This window comes from Monodon monoceros, unplaced genomic scaffold, assembly GCF_005190385.1.
Source record: "Monodon monoceros isolate NGI ecotype Baffin Bay Population unplaced genomic scaffold, NGI_Narwhal_1 Super_Scaffold_13, whole genome shotgun sequence".
In the NCBI taxonomy this organism is placed as follows: Eukaryota; Metazoa; Chordata; class Mammalia; order Artiodactyla; family Monodontidae; genus Monodon; species Monodon monoceros.
Genome location: NW_021703769.1, coordinates 800124 through 818251, shown reverse-complemented (window position 1 = coordinate 818251; position 18128 = coordinate 800124). Strand labels below are relative to the sequence as shown.

Below are 18128 nucleotides of genomic sequence, written 5' to 3'. Positions count from 1 at the left end.
CATCAGCGCATCGCCCACCGACCACTTGACGAGCCGGGAGCCACCTGCTCTTTGAGGCCACCCGATGGCCAAGCACACGTGAGAAACGGCTGGCAGACATGGGAGACACACACGGACCTCTCGAAGTGAGCCTTTTAACCAGCTCTGCAAGTAAAATATTAACCAGTGGGCTTCCCTGGTGGCGCAGTGGTTGAGTCCGCCTGCCGATGCAGGTGACGCGGGTTCGTGCCCCCGTCCGGGAAGATCCCACATGCCGCGGAGCGGCTGGGCCCGTGAGCCATGGCCGCTGAGCCTGCGCGTCCGGAGCCTGTGCTCCGCAACGGGAGAGGCCACAGCAGTGAGGGGCCCGCGTACCGCAAAAAACAAACAAAAACATTAACCGGTAAAACGGGGTGAAGAATGAAGTGACCACAGACTTGCTAAATAGGTATTGTTTATTAAGGCTTGTATTCTCCTAGAGGAAGTTATCCGATGTCGTCTGTGACTCCATACAGGCAATAACAGTTCAGAGAAAGTGACACGTTCTAAATACAAGTCTAGATAAAACGGCTTAAACTGTAACTCGGAGGGCCTGACGAGTACAGCTTTCAGAGAGCACCTGCGCTCCGCACGGGAGGCTCTGCCCGGCTCGTGCGCGGGGCGCCAGGCAGGCGTGCACACCGCTTTCATGCTCAAACTCCCATGGCGAGTGCTTCGGAGGCCCCTCGTTCCACAAGACACGACAGCAAATTCAGTTTCTAAAAGGTTTTCTGTTTGTTTGCTTTTTTGTACCCATTCAACAGGAAAAAAACTAGACACGCACGCTGAAATTTACAATCGGTGGCATCATCCATCACACCGTCTGGACTACCAGATCCCAGGTTTAAAGCTTAGCATTATTGGCATAAAAACGTGAAACGGCATTAGGACTCTCCAGTGAAGAAAAGGGGGAGCGAACGGCCTGCACACAACGAGGAAGGCCTCCGCACGCGGGCCTGTGGTCACCGCCTGAGTAGGAGCAGAGCAGCCGCCGGGCGCGCACGGCTGTGCAAGACCCGTGTTCCCAGGAAACAGCAGGTTCACCAAACTGGGGAGACTGGAATTTATCCTTCTGTCCAGTAGAAATCAAACGGGCAGATCAGCATTCAGACAACAGGTAACAGACGAAATGGCAAAGCGGCTGACCAGCCTGTGACTTCGGCATATCCTGAAGGGAAGCCCTTGAACAGAACACGCTAAATGCCGGACGATGCATGGGTTCTTACGCTCGCTATTAAAGCAAAAGGGGTGAGAGACAAGAAGTCTCATGTAAAGATATTAAATGACCGTGAACATAAGAACATAATTTTCACCAATAATAATAATAATAAATCTTTGGGATGGATTAGGTTTTTGTTTTTAAGGATACTTATATTTCACATTAGGTCAGTGTGACTGATAAGCTGACGAAAACATAGTCCTTTATTAGTGAGTTCTACAATACTGTAATACATAGAAAAAATACAAACAAATGCAGATCATCTGGGCAAAAATAAACTACAAAGAACGTAAAGATGCGAGCAGTCGAGCCCTGCACGAGGCCGGCCAGAGCCGACGCCAAGAGACAGCACCGAGCACACACTCTCCAACCGCGCCAGCCCCATGTCTGACGGTACAGAACCTGCTTCGTCCTCACTGCTTGTTTCGATTCTGCCGCTCCTGTAAAAAGAGAAAAGAAGCTTAACACAGTGAGCGAACATGCCGCGCAGACAAATTCCCTCCAGGTCGAGGTGCTGTGGCCAGGTCTGGACCCGGCTCCCTGCAGGGGCCATCGCCCAAGACAGTTCCAAGCTTCGGGGTCCTGGCCACATGGAATGGGCGCCTGATAACCGCCTGACATGGTGGCCACCTGCGCAGGGAAGACTCCCCTGGCCAGTTTATTTCCTCCCACCAAGAGGACCACCTTTCCCAAAGTGTGTGACAAGCCTGTGACCCGCAGCTCAGTCCCTCCCCACGGCTGCCTGCCTGCCGGAAGCCATCTAGGCCTCTACTTACGATTCAGCTGAGACATGGAACAGTCCCCCTCCTCCTGCCCCCCTCAAGCAGGATGAAGCTGGTAATGGACACTGCTGGACAGGGGCTGGTCGATGACGCAACGCCCAAACATTCGGGATCACTACACGTGTAATGTACAACACAAGCAAAACCCTCTTAGAAACGGACCGCGTGTGTCTTCAGGTTCATAAGACGCCGACTCCCCCACATCCTCCGTGCCGTCACCAGGGCAGGGCACCTGCAGTGCTTTTCAAACCGTCTCACCGTCCTGAAAAGCCCCAGAGCATGTGGGTGAGCCGGGTTGGGTGGGTGGATGGCCGCAGCTCCAAGAATTAACACTGCCTCCCCACCCTGAACTCTGAACTGGAAGGATCAGGAGCTCTGTGTTCTGCAACCTCCGAGGAAGACCACAGCTACCGCCCCTCCTGGAGAGCAATGCAAGCCTCTCTTTGGAGTTCAAAGTGGCTGCGGCTGGAGTGGTGCCGACAAGGGTGGGCACCTCCCAAAGCCCCGACTCCCTTCAACCATTACAAGGACCACCATCCCTGAGACTGTGAACAGCCTCTTCTCACAGCAAACCCAACAGAGGAGGCGCACTCCTAACCCTGTCTCTGCCCGGTTTTCCACTGAGTTGCCGTGCCTGTGCAGAGCTGACCCTGGACCGTGGCCAGTCCAGTCGTATGAGGGACTCTTCAGCTTGACTCTGTCACTTAAAACCTGCACTATTTAAAGCGCCCTAAGGAGTGGCTGTTTCTACATTTAAAACCCAGAGGCTTACAGGGCTGGGTCTGACCCAGCTGCCACAAGACTTGGTGCTTCCCTAAGGAGCCAGCTGGCTTTCAGATGGACGGCTGAGGTGCAGGACAGCCAGCACTCCTGCAGAAGGGCAAGTACATCTTACCTTTCAACACAACGCGCTTCTAAGCATCATGATCATTTCAAAGCAATGGAGTCAAACTCCAGCTGATCAACCAAAGGACTTCTTGAGAGTCTCCAGGGCGGCCTTCTTGGTGACGGTGGCCTCGCTAGCAAGCTCAGGGCTTTAAGGTAGCTGCTCCCAACCTCATCTCAGTACCCGTCTTTCTTAAGGACACACCCAACTCGTGCATGGAAAGCAGTGCCAGCTGCCGACTCCAGAATGAACCCTGAAGACAAGCGTCCTGGTGGAAGTTTCTGGGGCAAAGCTGAGACCCACCCCCACTCCTCTACAGTCCAGCGAGCTCGAGAGAGGCCACCAGGACAGCAAGAGGTCGGGCTTCCAGAACATGGATTAATGGAACGCTGACCCCTGTGGACCAAGGCTTTCAGCCCAGCTGGCCCGCGCACCTTTCCTCGCAGGCGCTCACCTGCTTCTGGGGCATTCGCTGCCCCAGGGGGAGGGAGGAGCAGCCCGGGGAAGCCTCACAGCGTAGCCCAGCGGCAGAGAACAGAGGACACCGGCCGAGCCCACTGCAGAAACACCTGGAAGCCTCGGGCCCCGAGGGTCTGAGGGAGGGCTGCTCCTTCCTCCGCTCCTCCGCCCATTCCTGACGTGCCAGCTCCATCACGAGGCAAGTTCTAGGTCACCAGCACCTTCAAACACCCACCAGGGCGGGGCAGAAGTTTACCCCTCAGTTCATCACAACCAGCAAAACCCAGGGCCACAGCACCTAAGACGCCACACACGCAGAGCCGGCGCCCAGTCACCAGGGACGTCAAGTCTCATGAGCATGATCTCCGTCCTGTCCCTGCAAATCCAGCAATTTGGTGTTTCATTTTATACCCAATTTTGCAGTAACTGGAAATAAGCCCTTCTCCTTTCCGCCCAAGAGTGAGAGTGGGACCAACCTGCTTTCAAAGTTTTGCAAACTGTGAGCTGTTAGTTTTGTACAACTTTAAAACCGCTACCAGCACTGTGTTCTCTGTACATCCCATTTACAAGCCTTTCTGCCGGAAAACACTCAGGACACTGAACTTCCCAGATGAGTAACGCTTTTTTTTTTTTTTTTGTACTACAGAGGACCAAACAGGGGTTGAAAACCCACCTATTATCAACTGACATTTCATGAAAGAAAGAACATTTTAACACCAAAAAAGCAGGAAGAATCTCAGGACGAACTCTCTTGAACGAAGTGGCTTTGCCAAGTGTGTCACAATGTCCTTATTTTTCCCATTTCTGGGCCAACTGACAGGCCTCTGAGCCCTGATCTCCTACAGAGCAGACTCATTCCGTGGGCTGTCACAGGAGGTTGGGACCCACTCAGAGACCCACCCAAGGGTTTCCGCTGTGACTCTAGATGCACACATTTCAGTTAGGAACTGCCTGCATTCCAACCTCCCCCTCCCCTGCCCTTCTACTCTCTAGACAAGCAAACTCAGGTTTCCAAAAACTGCAGGATATTGGGTTTTCGAGAGAGAAGCAAGCAGCGACCCCTAGACCAGAGCGTCCCCACTGCTGAGGGCAACGCCCAGCGAGGCCCTCGGTGGGGTATCTGCCCCAGCAGCCCCGCCTGTCCACCCCGGGGCCACAGAACAGTATTTCTAAGTGTTCCTGGCTGGACAGAGACTAGGAAGCACTGTTCTAGAAAACATCATAATTCACAAAGAGAAAAGGAGCAAGTTACCCGCAGGTCCTTTACAAGAGTGTGTGCACCAGTGTTTCTTAACAACTGGAAAAGGACCCCGGGTTCCCGGGTGGCGACCACTCAGACGTCCCCCGCCCCTGCCAGTGACCCACCGCACCCCCGGGACCCAGACTCACCTTGCGCACCACCTCCTCCTCCTCCTGGCGCTTCTCGTAGTGCGAGAAGTCGTCGAAGATGGAGGTGGTGTGCTTGTACGAGGCGATGATCTTCAGCACTTGCTTCGCCTTCTCCAGGGGCACCTCCTGGGTGTCACGGGAGTTGGTGACCGGCTTGTTGTCATTGTTCTCCAGCCGGATGTGCCGGAGCTGGTTGTTGGGCACGTCCTTGACGAAGATCCACTTCACGTCGAACTTGCCCTTCCACTTGTCCTGGGACCAGACCCCGGCGCTGGTGCCGTAGTCCACGGGTGACTTCATCTCAGCCACCCCGCAGAAGTGGCCGCTGCCATTGACGCTGAAGAGCAGGTAGACGGGCCCCTTGCTGCCGAGGGCGCGGAAGGCGCTGTCCAGGCGCCGGTTGCCGTGCTCCGTGCTGCACCAGAGGGAGTACTTGATGGAGCGGTGCACGTCATCCTCCGAGTAGCTCTTGATGATGAACACGCGGCCGCTCTTCAGGTTCCAGTCAAACTCCTTGGGGTTGTAGCTGTGGGCGGCTTTCAGTTTTTCTAGGACGGGGTGGGACTCCGGGCTCGGGGTGGCGCTGGGCTGGGCGCCCCCGGGAGAGTTACTGTCGCCACTGGTCCCCCCGCTCTGCCCGAACGCCGTGCTTCTGTTGCGAGGGGCAACCCAGCGGGTCTGGGGCGGCTGCTGGGGGCCCGGATGCTGTGGTGGGGCTGGAGGGGGAGGCTGGGTGGGAAGGGGCTGCACGGCCGGCTGGGGCTGGGGGGCCGCCTGGGGGGCCGGCTGGGGCTGCGGAGCCGGGGCCTTGGGCACGGGCCCCTTGTTGTCCCAGGTGCCAATGTCCATGTTATGCTTTATGGGCGGAGGGGGCAGTGCGCCCCCGACGGCGGGCCCGCTCTTCGCCTTCATCTTCGGCTGCAGTTTGGCGGGCTTGCTGGCGATGGCCGCCCACGAGGTCGGCTTCGACACCGGCATGGTCACGTTCGTCCCGCCGCTGCCGGAAAGGATGCCCGTCATCGCCACGCTGCTGACGACCGATCCCACCGTCTTGACTGCAGAGGTGGTGACATCCCCGATCTTGAGGCCCACCATGCCCTGCTCCAGGCTATTCATTCCAGGGGCCTTGTTGAGGGTGTCGCTGTGAAAGCCCGTCTGTCCGTCCACGATCGTGCCACCCAGGGAGCTCGGCGGGTAGGTGTAGCTGTTCCCGTAAGCTGAACTCTGAGCCTGCTGCCCCTGAGACCCACTCGCCCCCCAGGCCGAGAAGGCGGGGTTTTCGGGGAAAAAATTAAACCTGTGCTGATAGATGTTGCTCCCCAGGCCCCCAGGCTGCCCGAAAACAGCATCGTGCATAAAATGATGGTCTCCGTTACTGAGCTGTCCGTAGGTGGTGAGGTATGGGATTGGAGGATCCCCTCCAGTAGACCATGGCGCTTCATTGAGGGAATAGGGAAATCCGATGGATGGTGGGTAATAGCTGGACAGGTAGGGGTCGGCCATGGAGGGGTAACTGTTACTCTGCGGAAACAAGCACGTGATGAGTTAGACGTGTCCCGACACGGAGGAGGCGCTGCCACGTCAAGCGCGCCCACTTCAGCGCAGGCTGGTGGGGAATGGGCCTGTGCAGCACCGGCTCCCCTCCCAGCGGGCCCAGCCAGGACAGAGGCGGCGACGACCAGACGACCCAGGGGCCACTCCAAACAAAAGGACCACTTGCAACTGATCTGGATTCAAGTTAGGTGACAGCAATCTTCTCAGCAACCCCTCCACTGCACCTTGAAGAGTGGCCCACTTCAAGGCACTCAGCCTGAGGAACAGGTCTCTGTCCCACTGGCAATAATGCTTACACAGGACACTGACAGCACGGACAGCACAGCGCCAAGTGAGCAAGCTTTAAGGGGCAGCAGCCACGAGCTCAGGGCTACAGGCGTGCTGATGACCCACCTGGATGACCCCCAGGACTCCCGCCCCGCCCCTACCCCTGAGCCCAAAGGGGTCTGGCCCCCTCAGTCCCCACCGTTTCCTGGGGCTCTCAGAGGGGAGCTGGCTACGGTGGGGAGACCCTTACTGAAAACGTGCCTCCGTGTGATGGCCAGAACCCCTGGGAGGAGTTTAAGTAGCAGCAGGGCCTCCCCTTGGGGGGGGGCGGGGTTCAGGAAAGCTGCCCAGGGCCAGGTTTAGACCTGGGGTCAGCAGTTCTGGGAAGACGTCTCCTTGCAGAGAGACTCACCCAGGGGTTCTAGTCAGAACTGGGCCCGAGAGCGGAAAGGCTGTGAAGGAAAGCAAGAGCGGGGGCAAACGTGGAGTTCTCTGGTCCGATTTCTGCATAGTTCTCCCAAGTAACCAGAAAGTTCTACAAGCAGAGCGGCGGCTGGAGCCCTCCTCCCCGACTCCGCACCTGTCGTCCAGTCAGAGGACCCGCTGCCCTGGCTGGCAGAGGGTGGCTGGTGTCCCAGGTGACTGGAGGAGGCTCTGCTTCACTGGAATGAGAACAGGGAGTAGCTCTCCGGAGCCCCCAGAAGTCCCGTGGAGGACAGGCCAGCTCCTCGGCACATCCCGGCCCAGCACGGGATGTGCTGACCCAGGCACCCTCCGCCGGTCCCCACTGGCACCTCCTCCCCCCTGCCCCATCCTAGGATTCCTGGGGCTTTGGGAATCACGCCTCCTTCCTGCTGGCTGCTCCACTTGACGGCAGACTATTCCAGAAGCACTTTTAAAATGGAGTAATGACTATTTGCCTGTTAACACGAATCCTTGAGATTCTCAGGGGGTAGAAGAAGCCAGACAAGTGGCCGTCATCAGTGCTCTGAATGCAGGGGAGCCGTATGAGCCACTGCCCTTGAAAGGATCTCAGCGACTCTGGCCCCCGCACTGTGGGCCCCCCAGCCCCGCCTCCCTGCTTGCCTCCACCCACCCTGTGCCCGCAGGAGCGGCTGCTCTGAGGAGAGTCAGTCCCTGGGAGGCCAGGGTGGCGGACTTGCCCTGTGAGGTGGGGCAGCCCCAGGGGTGGAAGCCTCCAGCCTCTGACCTCGGCGCCCACCGGTGTCTCAACAGCACAATGGGGACAAGCCTTCTGAAGGGAGGCCAGCACTCCCCTCCCCCGTCAGCTGGGCACCCACCTCGGCAGTGGCGGGGCCACATCAACGCGTCCTCCCTCGCACACAAGGAATGCACTCGGGAGAAGAGAGGACCCAAGGGCTGCGTGGCATCCAAACCACACAGCCACGCATCCAACCACAGCCACAGGAGCACGGCCACGGAACACTGAGCCCACGGGGCCAGCACCTCCCTTCTGACCCGCGCTTCAGCCTTAAGCACAACAGGACTTCACTTAGAACGTGAGCCCACACGTACTGTGTTAACCATGGCACGTCCCCAAGTCCACCCCAACCTCACTATTAATGCAGAAGCCCAACACCCTGGTCACACAGACCCCATCGTGCAGATGGGCAGCTCTCAGCCACCTCCAGCCAGGACTGTCCAGGGAAAGAGGAGGTGAGCCAGCCAGCACCCCCGAATCCTTCACCCAGCCACAGGCAGGACCAAGGCGGAGGCAGCCCTGGGAGGACTCCAACCTCTCCTCCCGCAACGTGTCAATGCAGGCAGGTCACTACGAGGAGAGCACCAGTGAGGCTGCAGCTCTTTACTGGAAAATCGTGAAATAACCTGGACTGCAGCTCTCCCTTGAACACTTAAATTCATACAACAAAAGGAACAAAGACGCCTCACTTCAAGTTCACAGGGTAAGCAGCTGTGGTTTACTAAGAAGATGCCACGTGCCACCTGCACCGCCATCCCCAGGGCTCCGAGCTGGCCCTGGCCGAGCCCTCCCGACATCGTCTGTCCCCACCAGGCCGCATGCAGTGACCTCCAGTGCTGGGAACTGAATCCATTTTCATCCGCTTACTGGCAGCCCATCTTCTACCGTATCTGCTGGGTCTCCTTCCAAACTCCAAGAGTGAAGCAGCGGAGTAACAGGCAAAGCTGCCAGGAACAGCAGGAGAACCCGGGGGGCCTTCCCTGCTGCGGTCCGCATCCCCCCGCCCCGCCCCCCGCCACCAGGGCTCGGGGCCACTGTCCGCAGTGCTCGGGCTGACTGTCCCAGCCCCGAGTCACAGCGAAACTGAACCGTGCCACTCAGAGAGCTGCGACACAAGGCCGCCAGGGGCACCGCAGGGTTCGGGCACTGCTCCAGCTCACACCCAGCCCCTCAGAAGCCCGCCCAGCCGCGGTCTCAGGCTCTTCAGAGCCACGCTCCCGAGCTGGGCTCCTGCGACAGCAAACACGCCATCTACTTAGTTAGCTGTGCAGCCCAGGTAAAGAGGCCCAAGTTCACCTGCCAGGGACGTGGGTGCAGAAACCAAAGGGATGACGACAAATCGCGCCCTTTCTCTTAGTGCATTAATACTTCTGTGCAGAGGTATCGCGGGGCTACTCAAAGGAGCAGCATGGAACAAACTCTTTTAAGGACGACGCAGGTAAAACCGCGCCCCCCCGAAGACCACTTTCACGTGTGACACGTCTAACTGTAGCCTCTGTATAACTTAGGGACTCAAGAAAGGGAGGCTGACAGGTCTCCAAGGCAGAATTAGTCTAGTGACAGTAGAAAAGACACCCCCAAGCGTTGGACTTTCAGGGTGCCTCCTTGTAACCGAGTCAAAAGCGATAAACAAAATGGGCACTCCAAACAAAATAAACTCCAATAGTCGTGACAGTTACCCCTAGATGACTTTCTTTGAAAAACCAGACAGTAAAACACGATAAACCCATAAACCTATTCTATAATTAAGTTTTTTATACTTAAAACAAAACTTAACCAGTTTTATAAAAAACCCTCATGCTCAATGACCAAAACCACCTGCCTGAAAGTTGGAACGTTTGATTTCTAGATCCATTTTTCTGAGAAGTTCTGAAATTACTCAAATGCTTTACGGTTCACAAACAATAAAGTGACTCAGCCATTACAGTGACCAAGAAGAGGGATTGGAGGAAGAAACAGAAAGCCCAAGGCTTCAGACGCCCAAGGCACATGGAACACCCCGTACGCTGAGAAGCATTTACGTGGGGGATGCAGGGGGCTGGAATAAACTATGCAAGAGGGGAGGTACCAAGGGCAATTGTGAAAGCTGTGACAAAGTGACCCAGGGCTGAGAGCAGGCCCCCCACACCCACAGCTCCTGGGGAAAATCCTGGGGTGCGGCTGGCCGCTCGCTTTTCCTGGGCTTCAGGTTGCAGGTCAGGTCAGAGGAGACCATGGCTTCCGACACCCACACAATTTCTGCGCTTGTCTCCCGCCTTGAGGTGCGCGGCTCTGAGCAGCTTCACAGCGGTGAGTAGTGTGTCCCGATGCCACTCGGCGGTACCATCGCCGCATCTGAAGGATGCCCCCGGCTCCCAGACGCAGCCACAGGCAACCAGTGCCCATGAGCAAGTGCTCCCCCTGACCCCCGCCCAGGCCCCCGGAGCCACTGTGGAGCAGCAGGAAGGCGCGGGCTGAGCTCCTCCAGGCTCTCTGCACGGGGCAGGCGCTGCGAGAAGGCATCGGTGCGTCCAGCTTTGTGCCGCTGGGGGAAACGCCCCCAAACCTGACAGAAACACTGGGTGACAGCTGAGCACCATTTCCAAGGAAGGAGCCTTCAGGGTGGCCAGACAGGAGCTTCTTGCCAAGAGAGCAGAGAGGTGTAAGTGTCAGCTCGACCACGGAGGACGGACGGCACGTGAGAGACGGTGGACACGAGGTCTCGAAGAGATGCCACACTGACCCTCAAGTGGCGGACACCCCACAGCACTCCGGGCAGCTCCACCCACATCTCATCAGAGGACTCAATCAACAGCACGGCTTAAACCAACTACAAATGATCAGCCCTAGAACCTAAAACGAGTCAATTTACACAACATCCCTACAGGGTGAGCGCTGCTCATTACACTGAGGACACAGCTGAACTATTAAAGAGGAAGAACGAAAAAGCTGACTTTTCTCCTTTCTGTCTACGTCAGACGTGACCGGGCACGCTGACAAGGCTGCCGACAACTGAGTGCTTGAGTGTAGACGCAGAATCCCTGGTAACCCATCCTTCCACACGCTCGGCCTGGCATTTGGCCAGCAGCACCTACACCAAACTCAGAGGCACTGTCTCCAAAACTCTGAGCAGGCACTTTCTGGGTCCTTGCAGTCTTTCCTTACCTTTCAGAGAAAAAAACAGAGAACGAGAAAGCAGGCCGGCCCTTAGGAGGGCGAGGTCAGGACAAGCCAGCAGCACCAGAGCCCCACCCAGAGCCCCACACCCTCGCCCCTGGGCCCGCCCCGTGCTTCCTCTCCCCGCAACGTGTCCAAACAGCTGACTGAAGTGTAGTTCAAGTCTGCTACGTAAGGATGCTCCGGGGTGCCACTAGGAAGGAAAACACACACCGAGGGCAGGGTCCCCAGGCCTTTCTGAGGGAAGCGCACCCACCCCGAGCGTGGTACAAGTCAGCTAACGGAAAGGCACGCTTTTAAATGCTTTCCAAGTCTTCCGAAGCACTAAGGCGTCACAAATCAGAACACCAGAGTGTCTCCAACCGGCTACTACAAACCACAGCTGGGTTAAGAAAAGGTAAGAAAGCAGCCCAGGGCTGACGGATACGCCCACGACCTCCACCGCGGTGACGGCTCCACAGGTGCGCATGCGTACCAGGGAAAGGCCACATATAAAACCGTCCTCTTTAAACACGGGCAGTTCATCTCACGTCAACACCACCTCAGTAAAGGCTAAGTGGACAGACAGGAAGTGTGCGCTCACTGCTTCCTGCCACACCAATCTCCGCTCCGGCTTCCTCACTAGCAGTCTGGGCTGGACGTCACGGCAGAGGCCACATCTAGAGGCAGTGACAATCCCAAGGGACCCTTGACTGCATCACAGCCCACGTGAAGAAATGAGTGGCGAACACAGGACCGAAGGACCCCGCTGCACACTTGGGTGAGAGGTACCGACCCTCAGGCCACAGCCTGGCTCTGCCGCCAGGCACAGCAGAGCCTCTCTGGCCTTCAGGTTCCTCATCCGCCCGACGAAAAGGCCGGGAAAGCTAGGATCTAAGAGCCCTCCCGTGTTGCACGCTTCCTACACTCTGCAACAACTGGGCATTTCTGGAAGGTCTGCTCTCAATTAAGAGTTTTCTCAATAAATTCACTCCTAAGTGACGTGCGGATTAATCGTCTTGCTGACAAGTACACATTTTAACACACGAGATGAAGAGGATGTTTGAAGGCTGTCCACTGATAGCACCAACCCACCACGGTCCTTCCACGCAGCTTCTCCAGCGTGAGCCAGCTGGGACTACTCCCCTGACATCAGAAAGTCATCTACTCCACTCCTACCTTATAAAAAAAGATTCCAAGTGAAGCAACCCCCTCCCTTGAATTTTTGGTTAAAATCAACACACAACACTGCTAGAACAAATCATGTAAGAGAAATAAATAAGTCCACTTAACTTCCTGCCATCACCTCTGGCTGAAAGCCCGTCACTGAGCAGCCCCTTGTCCTGCCCAGAGGAGGGGTGGGCCCTCAGGGGGCCCCCTGAACAGGGTCTCTCAGGCTCCTCAGCTGCTGACTTGCCAAGTGCAGCAGGAGGAGAAGAATGGAGAAAAGTTCTAAGACGTTCTACAGAAGGGCAGACTAGCTTCATTCCACGGGGAGGAGGCAGAGCCTGGCTTTGCTCTAAAGCAAACATACACTGTGCATCTTAAAAGCGGCAGATCTTCTGCTTAAACCTCAACTCCAACTAGCCCAGTGGTTTTAACCAGGACAGTTTAGCCCCCCAGCAGATGTTTGCTGAGGCGGTTTTGGTTGTTATGCGGAGGGTGGTACGCAAATACTAATGACATCTCACGGATGAAGGCCAGGGAGGCTGCTGAACATCCTACAATGCCCCCCAAACAGCGAGTGTTTCTGTCCACAACCCCCTCAGTGCCAAGGCTGAGAAAGCCTGCAACACCTGAGAGAACAGGTGGCTACATCTCTCTCAGGTGCCGCCTTGAGCTCTCTGGGCACCATCTAGTCTCACCCTCCCCACAACTCTTATCAGGAGCCACCTCTTCCAACTGTCCTAAGAAAAGGAAGCAAGCACAGAGGGGGCAAGCCATCGAAGAAGCGTCACAGTCAGCAGTGGTGTGAAGAACCCAAGGCCGGAGTCTCACTCCAGAGTCCTGCTCTAGCTGCTCCGAGACCAAACGTCCAATCATCCAGAGCTAAAAACAGTCACCAGAAAACTTCAGAGAACCACGCACACCCCCGCTCTGTCTAACGCAGTGCATCACTCACCCACCAGTGCTGAGGCCCACGAGAATCCCGCGTGCCTGCCAGGCGCGTGGGACGTCATTTCCTCCAGAGAGAAAACCAGCTTCCCCGCACTCATGCCCCACCTTCAACGTGAAGCTGCTCTTCAATATAAGCCTTTGTCAGCCTCTTCCTTTATTTCTAGTACTTTATAGTCTGCTTCTCTGTTGTTTAGGATGATAAAATCAGAAATACGCTAATAAAGGTTTATTACAAACCTCAGTCAAAATAAATGTAAAAATGTTAAAAAATAAAAAAACAAACTCACCTGGTTTGACTGTCCAGAAAGGTAGGGCTCAAAGTCATTGTCATGAACTGTATCCTTCTGATGCAAAGAACCATTTTGTACTAGAATGAGAAGTTGCAAAATATTACCTTTGAATTTTTTTAAGGTTACTTTTAATCACAGAAATTAAAGATAGTCAAGGTTATACCCATCAACTTCTCCTATAAATCACTTTTACTTAAAAATGGGCACAGACATTACAGAACTGATACACAACTAATCAGAAAGCTGACACAAAACTTTCAATCACTCAGCTTACGTTTCTGATAAAAATTAATCGTACTTTGGTAGATGTTGACAAAATAGAGGTGCAGACAAAATACTGCAAGGAACTCGTAACCAGGTTTTGGTAAAGATGATGTGGGCTGAGATCTATGTCTGCCAGACAGAAAACGGTGCTTCCTAAAGCCTGGCTATGTGGGCAGCAAAGCTGGGAAGCTGCAACTGAGCGACGCTTCTTAACTGTTATCTGGCTGTGCTCTTATTTTCCACTGTCACCACGCTCAGCCAGGAAAAGAAGGGAAAGGTAAATAAGTGCTGGGCCTTCTCCAATCTCAAAACATGATAACCGTATTTGGTTACACCCGAGTAACACACACACTGGTTCAAAACAGTGTTTGGAGTAAACATGAAGCGTCACCAGTTCTCTCAAGACGGAGTTTTGGGGGTGGACCCCAAGCCAGAGTATCCCAAGAGGCTCAAAAGACAGGGGCTTTACGACTGGGGTAAGGCGCCAGCGTACAGGGCCAAAGGCCAGCAGCCGCCCCAGGGCCAGCCCCACACCTGGAGCCGCACGCAGACAGGCAGGTCGCTCGGCCCCCGGCCTCCTTCCCTTCCCCCACCCCAATCAACCAGCCTGCCGTGGGAGGGAGAGATGGAGTTACTCTCACCACCGATTTGCTTGCTTCTCCTTGAAAACTCCCTGTTTCCGACCTGTTACGTCTCCCCCAGTATCACAGCCTAAGGTTTCGTCTCCCCGAAGAGGAGGGAGAAACACTCCGCGGTTCTGGCTGCCGCTTCCAAGACCTCTCCTCCCCCAACACGCGCGCCGAGCTCTAGGCGAGCGCCGCCCCCTCCGCTCCCGGCCCGCACCGCCATCCGGACTCCGCTCACCTTTATTATCTTGCCCTTTTGTTCTCTGCTTCGCCGCAGGCCCAGACGCGCGAGCGGACAGCACCAGGGGAGAGGGGAACACAAAATTACCCAGGAGAACCCCTCCCGGCGGGCGGCGCGCTCCGGCCCCAACGGGCCCGCGGTCCCGGGCGACGTCGGCCCAGCCCCGCGACGCCGACCCCGCGACCCCGGCCCCCATGTTCCCGCTCCGCGAGCGGACCCCGCGACCCCGGCGCCCGGCCCCGCGACCCCGGCCCCACCGCTACCTGGGGGTCCACGCTGGTGGCCGACATGCTTCATGAACAGCCGGCGCGGTGCGGGGCCGGGGCGCCCGCCGGCTCGGGCCTCCCCGCGAGGCCGGGCCTGTCACCCGCGCTCTCGCGGCCCCGGGCCCGCCGCCTCCTCCCCGGGCGCCGTCCGAGCGGCGGCGGCGGTGGCTGGGCGCGCGGGCCGCTCGCGGGCGAGCGCGGGACGAGACGCACTGACGAGGCGCAGACTTCAATGGCGGCAACGGCGGCGGCGGCAGCGGCAGCTACAGCGGCGGCGACAGCAGCGGCGACTACGGTGGCGGCGGCGGCAGCGAGGACGAGGCTGCGCGACGTCAGCGAACGCGGGGCAGGCCGGGAGGTCGACGAGCCGCCACGCGCCGCGCCTGCGCGTCGCCGCCCGGCGGGATGGATCTCACACCCGGGTCCCAGTCTCGCGCGGCAGGGCGGGGCGAGCCTGGGCAGTCACATGGGCGTGTCCAGTGGCGCCGCGGGGACCGCCCAGCAGGTGTGCATCTGTCGGACATCTCGGCCGCAGCGGGGGCGATGATGCTGCTGCCGCGTGGCGCGTGCAGGCGCAGACTGGTGCAGGTTGTGAGCCTGGTGGCACCACCGCGCTGGTTCTTCAGATGTGAAGAAACTCGAGCCAGCGAGTGCGGCCACCCACCGAAAGCCACTTACAGCCAGGCTGCAGTCCACTTTACCCCACAGCTCTCCCCCAAACACCCCTCCAAAAACCCCTGGAGGGGCGTCCAGGCTCTGAGCTTTGCGGTCCTCGGGGCAGCTCCTCCTGGGCTTCTGCAGCCTCTGTCCCCGAGGAGCCTTCGACTCGAGGTTCCCCGAGGGTGCTGCTGTGTGAGCGCTCTCTTGGGTCTCCAAGGGGCTCCCCAGTTTATAATCATAGTTGCATGTTAGATTCTTGACCACAGGGAGGAAAAGAGTTCATCCCTGCACTTTGCCCCAGTCCAGGACCTGCTAGGGGCCTTTTGGTCTCTCCTCAGAGATGGACAGCCCCTTCCTGGCTCCACCTTCCTGCAGGGAGACCACTTCTCTCTCCCCACTCACTCCCAGCCCACCCCACACCAGGCCCCCGGCCTGGCTGCTCCTCGGGGCTCCCGCGCCCCTTCAGCCACTCCCCAACATGGCTTCCAGGTGGGTCTCTTTTCTTCTTTTCTGGCTCTGGCAGGTGTAACATCTTCGCAAGGCCCAGACCTGCTGAAGGTTGAAGGCCTGGAATGCCAGCTCTCTGCCTCTGTCAACACATGGCCTTCTCCCTGTGTTCTGCCTCTGAGTCTTCCTCCGCTTGTAAGGACACCATCATCGGATTTAGGGCCGCCCTAGTCAAGTATGACCTCATCTTAACTTCATTCTATCTACAGAGACCCTATTTTCAAATAAGGTCACATTCACAGGTATCCTTTGGACAGGAATCTGGGGGGACACTATTCAACCAGTACAGGGATCACAAGTAATGTCAACTGAAAAATTTGGAGGCGAGTTACAGGGGCTGAGCGGTGGAAGGAGTAGCCCCGGAAACCAGAGGCCTGCAGAGGTATGGCCACACAGGCCTGCTGGCCAGGGAAGGGGCAGGCAGGATCTGATAGCCACCACCTGGGCCCACCCCGGGCTGCCACCCTGCCACCTGGGAAATCTGGCAGTGGTCCTCACTGATCTCAGGGAGAGGGGGGTGTGAGGGCCGCTCAGAGCAGGGAGCATAGGCCCCCAGAGGCCCAAGGTGGGGACTCTGTGGGCCCAGCACAAGGGGCTGAGGCTCCCAGACCAGCCCCGGGGAAGCCTTTCCTCTGCCAGGCCTGAGGACACAGGAAGGGTGGAGTCACAGAGTGTGGAGCTGAGCTTCCTTTTACTGCAGAGGGTCACTATGGTCTGCCCCGGCTCCTGGCACAGGGAGGGGGTGTGGGGGACTCATGTGACACTGATCAGCTCAGGCTTTGGAGCAGCACGGGGACCTCTGAGGCAAGGGTTGCCCGGCCCCGGGTCTGTGCTGGGACCAACGGGCTCTCCCCACTGCCCAGAACACTCTGCTCCTGCCCTCCCCCACCTGACCCCTGGTCACCCTTCAGCTTTGGGGAGGAGCCGAGTCCATGCAGGCACGTAGCTCAGGGATCTCCTGCCAGGTGTGTCCAGTGACAGAGGGAGCCCACCCCATCCGGTGCCTTCCACCCTCAGGCACCCCCTCCCTGCTGTACGCAGCTGGGGTGGGATTGTCTAAACATTTCCAACATTGATTTAAAGAGGTTTGATTTTCTATTTGTTTCACAGGCACGTAAGCACGTGGTGAAAAACCTCATCTAGGACTTCCCCAGTAGTCCAGTGGTTGGGACTCAGCACTTTCACTGCCATGGCCCCGGGTTCTATCCCTGGTCGGGGAACTAAGATCCCAGGAGCCACGTGGCACGGCCAAAAGACAAACAAACAAACCAAGAACACCTCATCTATGTACTGAAAGGTACAAGGTGGGAGGCAGAAGGTCCTTCCCAGGCTGTTCCAGCCTCGCTGCCCCTGATGCACGTGCACACCTGTGCACGGACACCTAGAGGGAGGTTCCTGCAGGCAGATCACTGGGTCAGAGAGCACACACATTGGCCACCTGCGTGATGTTAGATCTGGCAGGTGACCCCCAAGAGAGGCCTCTGGATTCACCGGCAGGGAGACCTTCTGCCGAGGTGGGAGTGGGGCCTAAAGGGTGCTGGCCCTGAGTTCAGGTGACCACCTGGCTGGAGCAAACTGCCCCCTGGGGGTTGGACAGGGCTCACCCAACAGCTGGCCTCCGGGGGCCTGCAAACAAAGACACCTGGCCACCCGAGGGGTGATAGAGGTGCTCGTGCTGGCGTCAGCCCCTCCCCGGTCCCTTTCTCACCTAAACTCTCGGGGCTCATCCTTAATCAATGGCCTCCTTCCAGAAAGCGCCCCCTCTGCACTTTCTCTGGAGCTGCTTCATACGCCACAAACTTGCTCACTTTCTCGGGCTTCCCTGCTCCCCAGCTCAGGAGTAACCTTGACGTGCCTCCTGTAATTTACAGCACTTTACGGTTTTGAAACTGCCCCTCCGTAAGTGTCTCATTGGGTCACTAATTCCGTAAGTGTTAATTGAGCACTTCTGTGTGCTCTGCATGTGTGGGGTTCTGGGGGTACAGGCGGTCCCTACCCCACAGAGCCCCTGAGGTGGGGGGATGCTTCACAGCCTGCTTGATCGTCCATCGAGGGGAAGAGGCTCAAGGGCAGAGGAAGCGCCTCATGCTGCCCCACGACCCAGAGCGGAGAGAGATGGGGGGAAACAGGGCACCTTGGATCAGAGCTCAGATGGAGCCAGGAGGGGTGCCAGCCTGACCTGGGGAAGGCCTCTGGGGCCCATCCCAGAACTGAGGCTCAGGACA

The 18128-nt window shown here is 57.4% G+C and overlaps 1 protein-coding gene across 4 annotated transcripts; it reads right to left on the bottom strand.

Moving 5' to 3' along the window:
* Positions 1–422: 422 nt before the first annotated feature.
* YTHDF1 (YTH N6-methyladenosine RNA binding protein 1) lies at positions 423–14989 on the bottom strand. Of its 4 annotated transcripts, none has more exons than XR_003793265.1 (5): positions 14734–14989; positions 14468–14492; positions 13337–13416; positions 2182–6274; positions 423–1677 (listed from the first exon to the last, which is right to left on the bottom strand). XR_003793265.1 is itself a non-coding variant. In XM_029221447.1 (5 exons), the coding sequence occupies exons 1-5, from the start codon at positions 14758–14760 to the stop codon at positions 1651–1653; spliced, it is 1680 nt and encodes a 559-aa protein (XP_029077280.1). In that variant the 5' UTR covers positions 14761–14989; the 3' UTR covers positions 423–1650. The 4 variants fall into 4 exon arrangements, 2 of the variants coding, with proteins under 2 accessions (XP_029077280.1, XP_029077278.1); XR_003793266.1 differs by having other exon boundaries at positions 423–2281; positions 2915–6274; XM_029221447.1 differs by having other exon boundaries at positions 4754–6274.
* Between the last annotated feature and the right edge of the window lie 3139 nt (positions 14990–18128).

Coding starts and splice junctions, on each gene's coding strand:
- YTHDF1 (XM_029221445.1), bottom strand. CDS start 14,760: ATGTCGGCCACCAGCGTGGACCCCCAG. Junction 13,417..14,467: donor AAAAGGGCAAGATAATAAAG/GTGAGCGGAGTC, acceptor TTCTCATTCTAG/TACAAAATGGTTCTTTGCAT. Junction 6,275..13,336: donor TTTCTGGACAGTCAAACCAG/GTGAGTTTGTTT, acceptor TTGTTTCCGCAG/AGTAACAGTTACCCCTCCAT.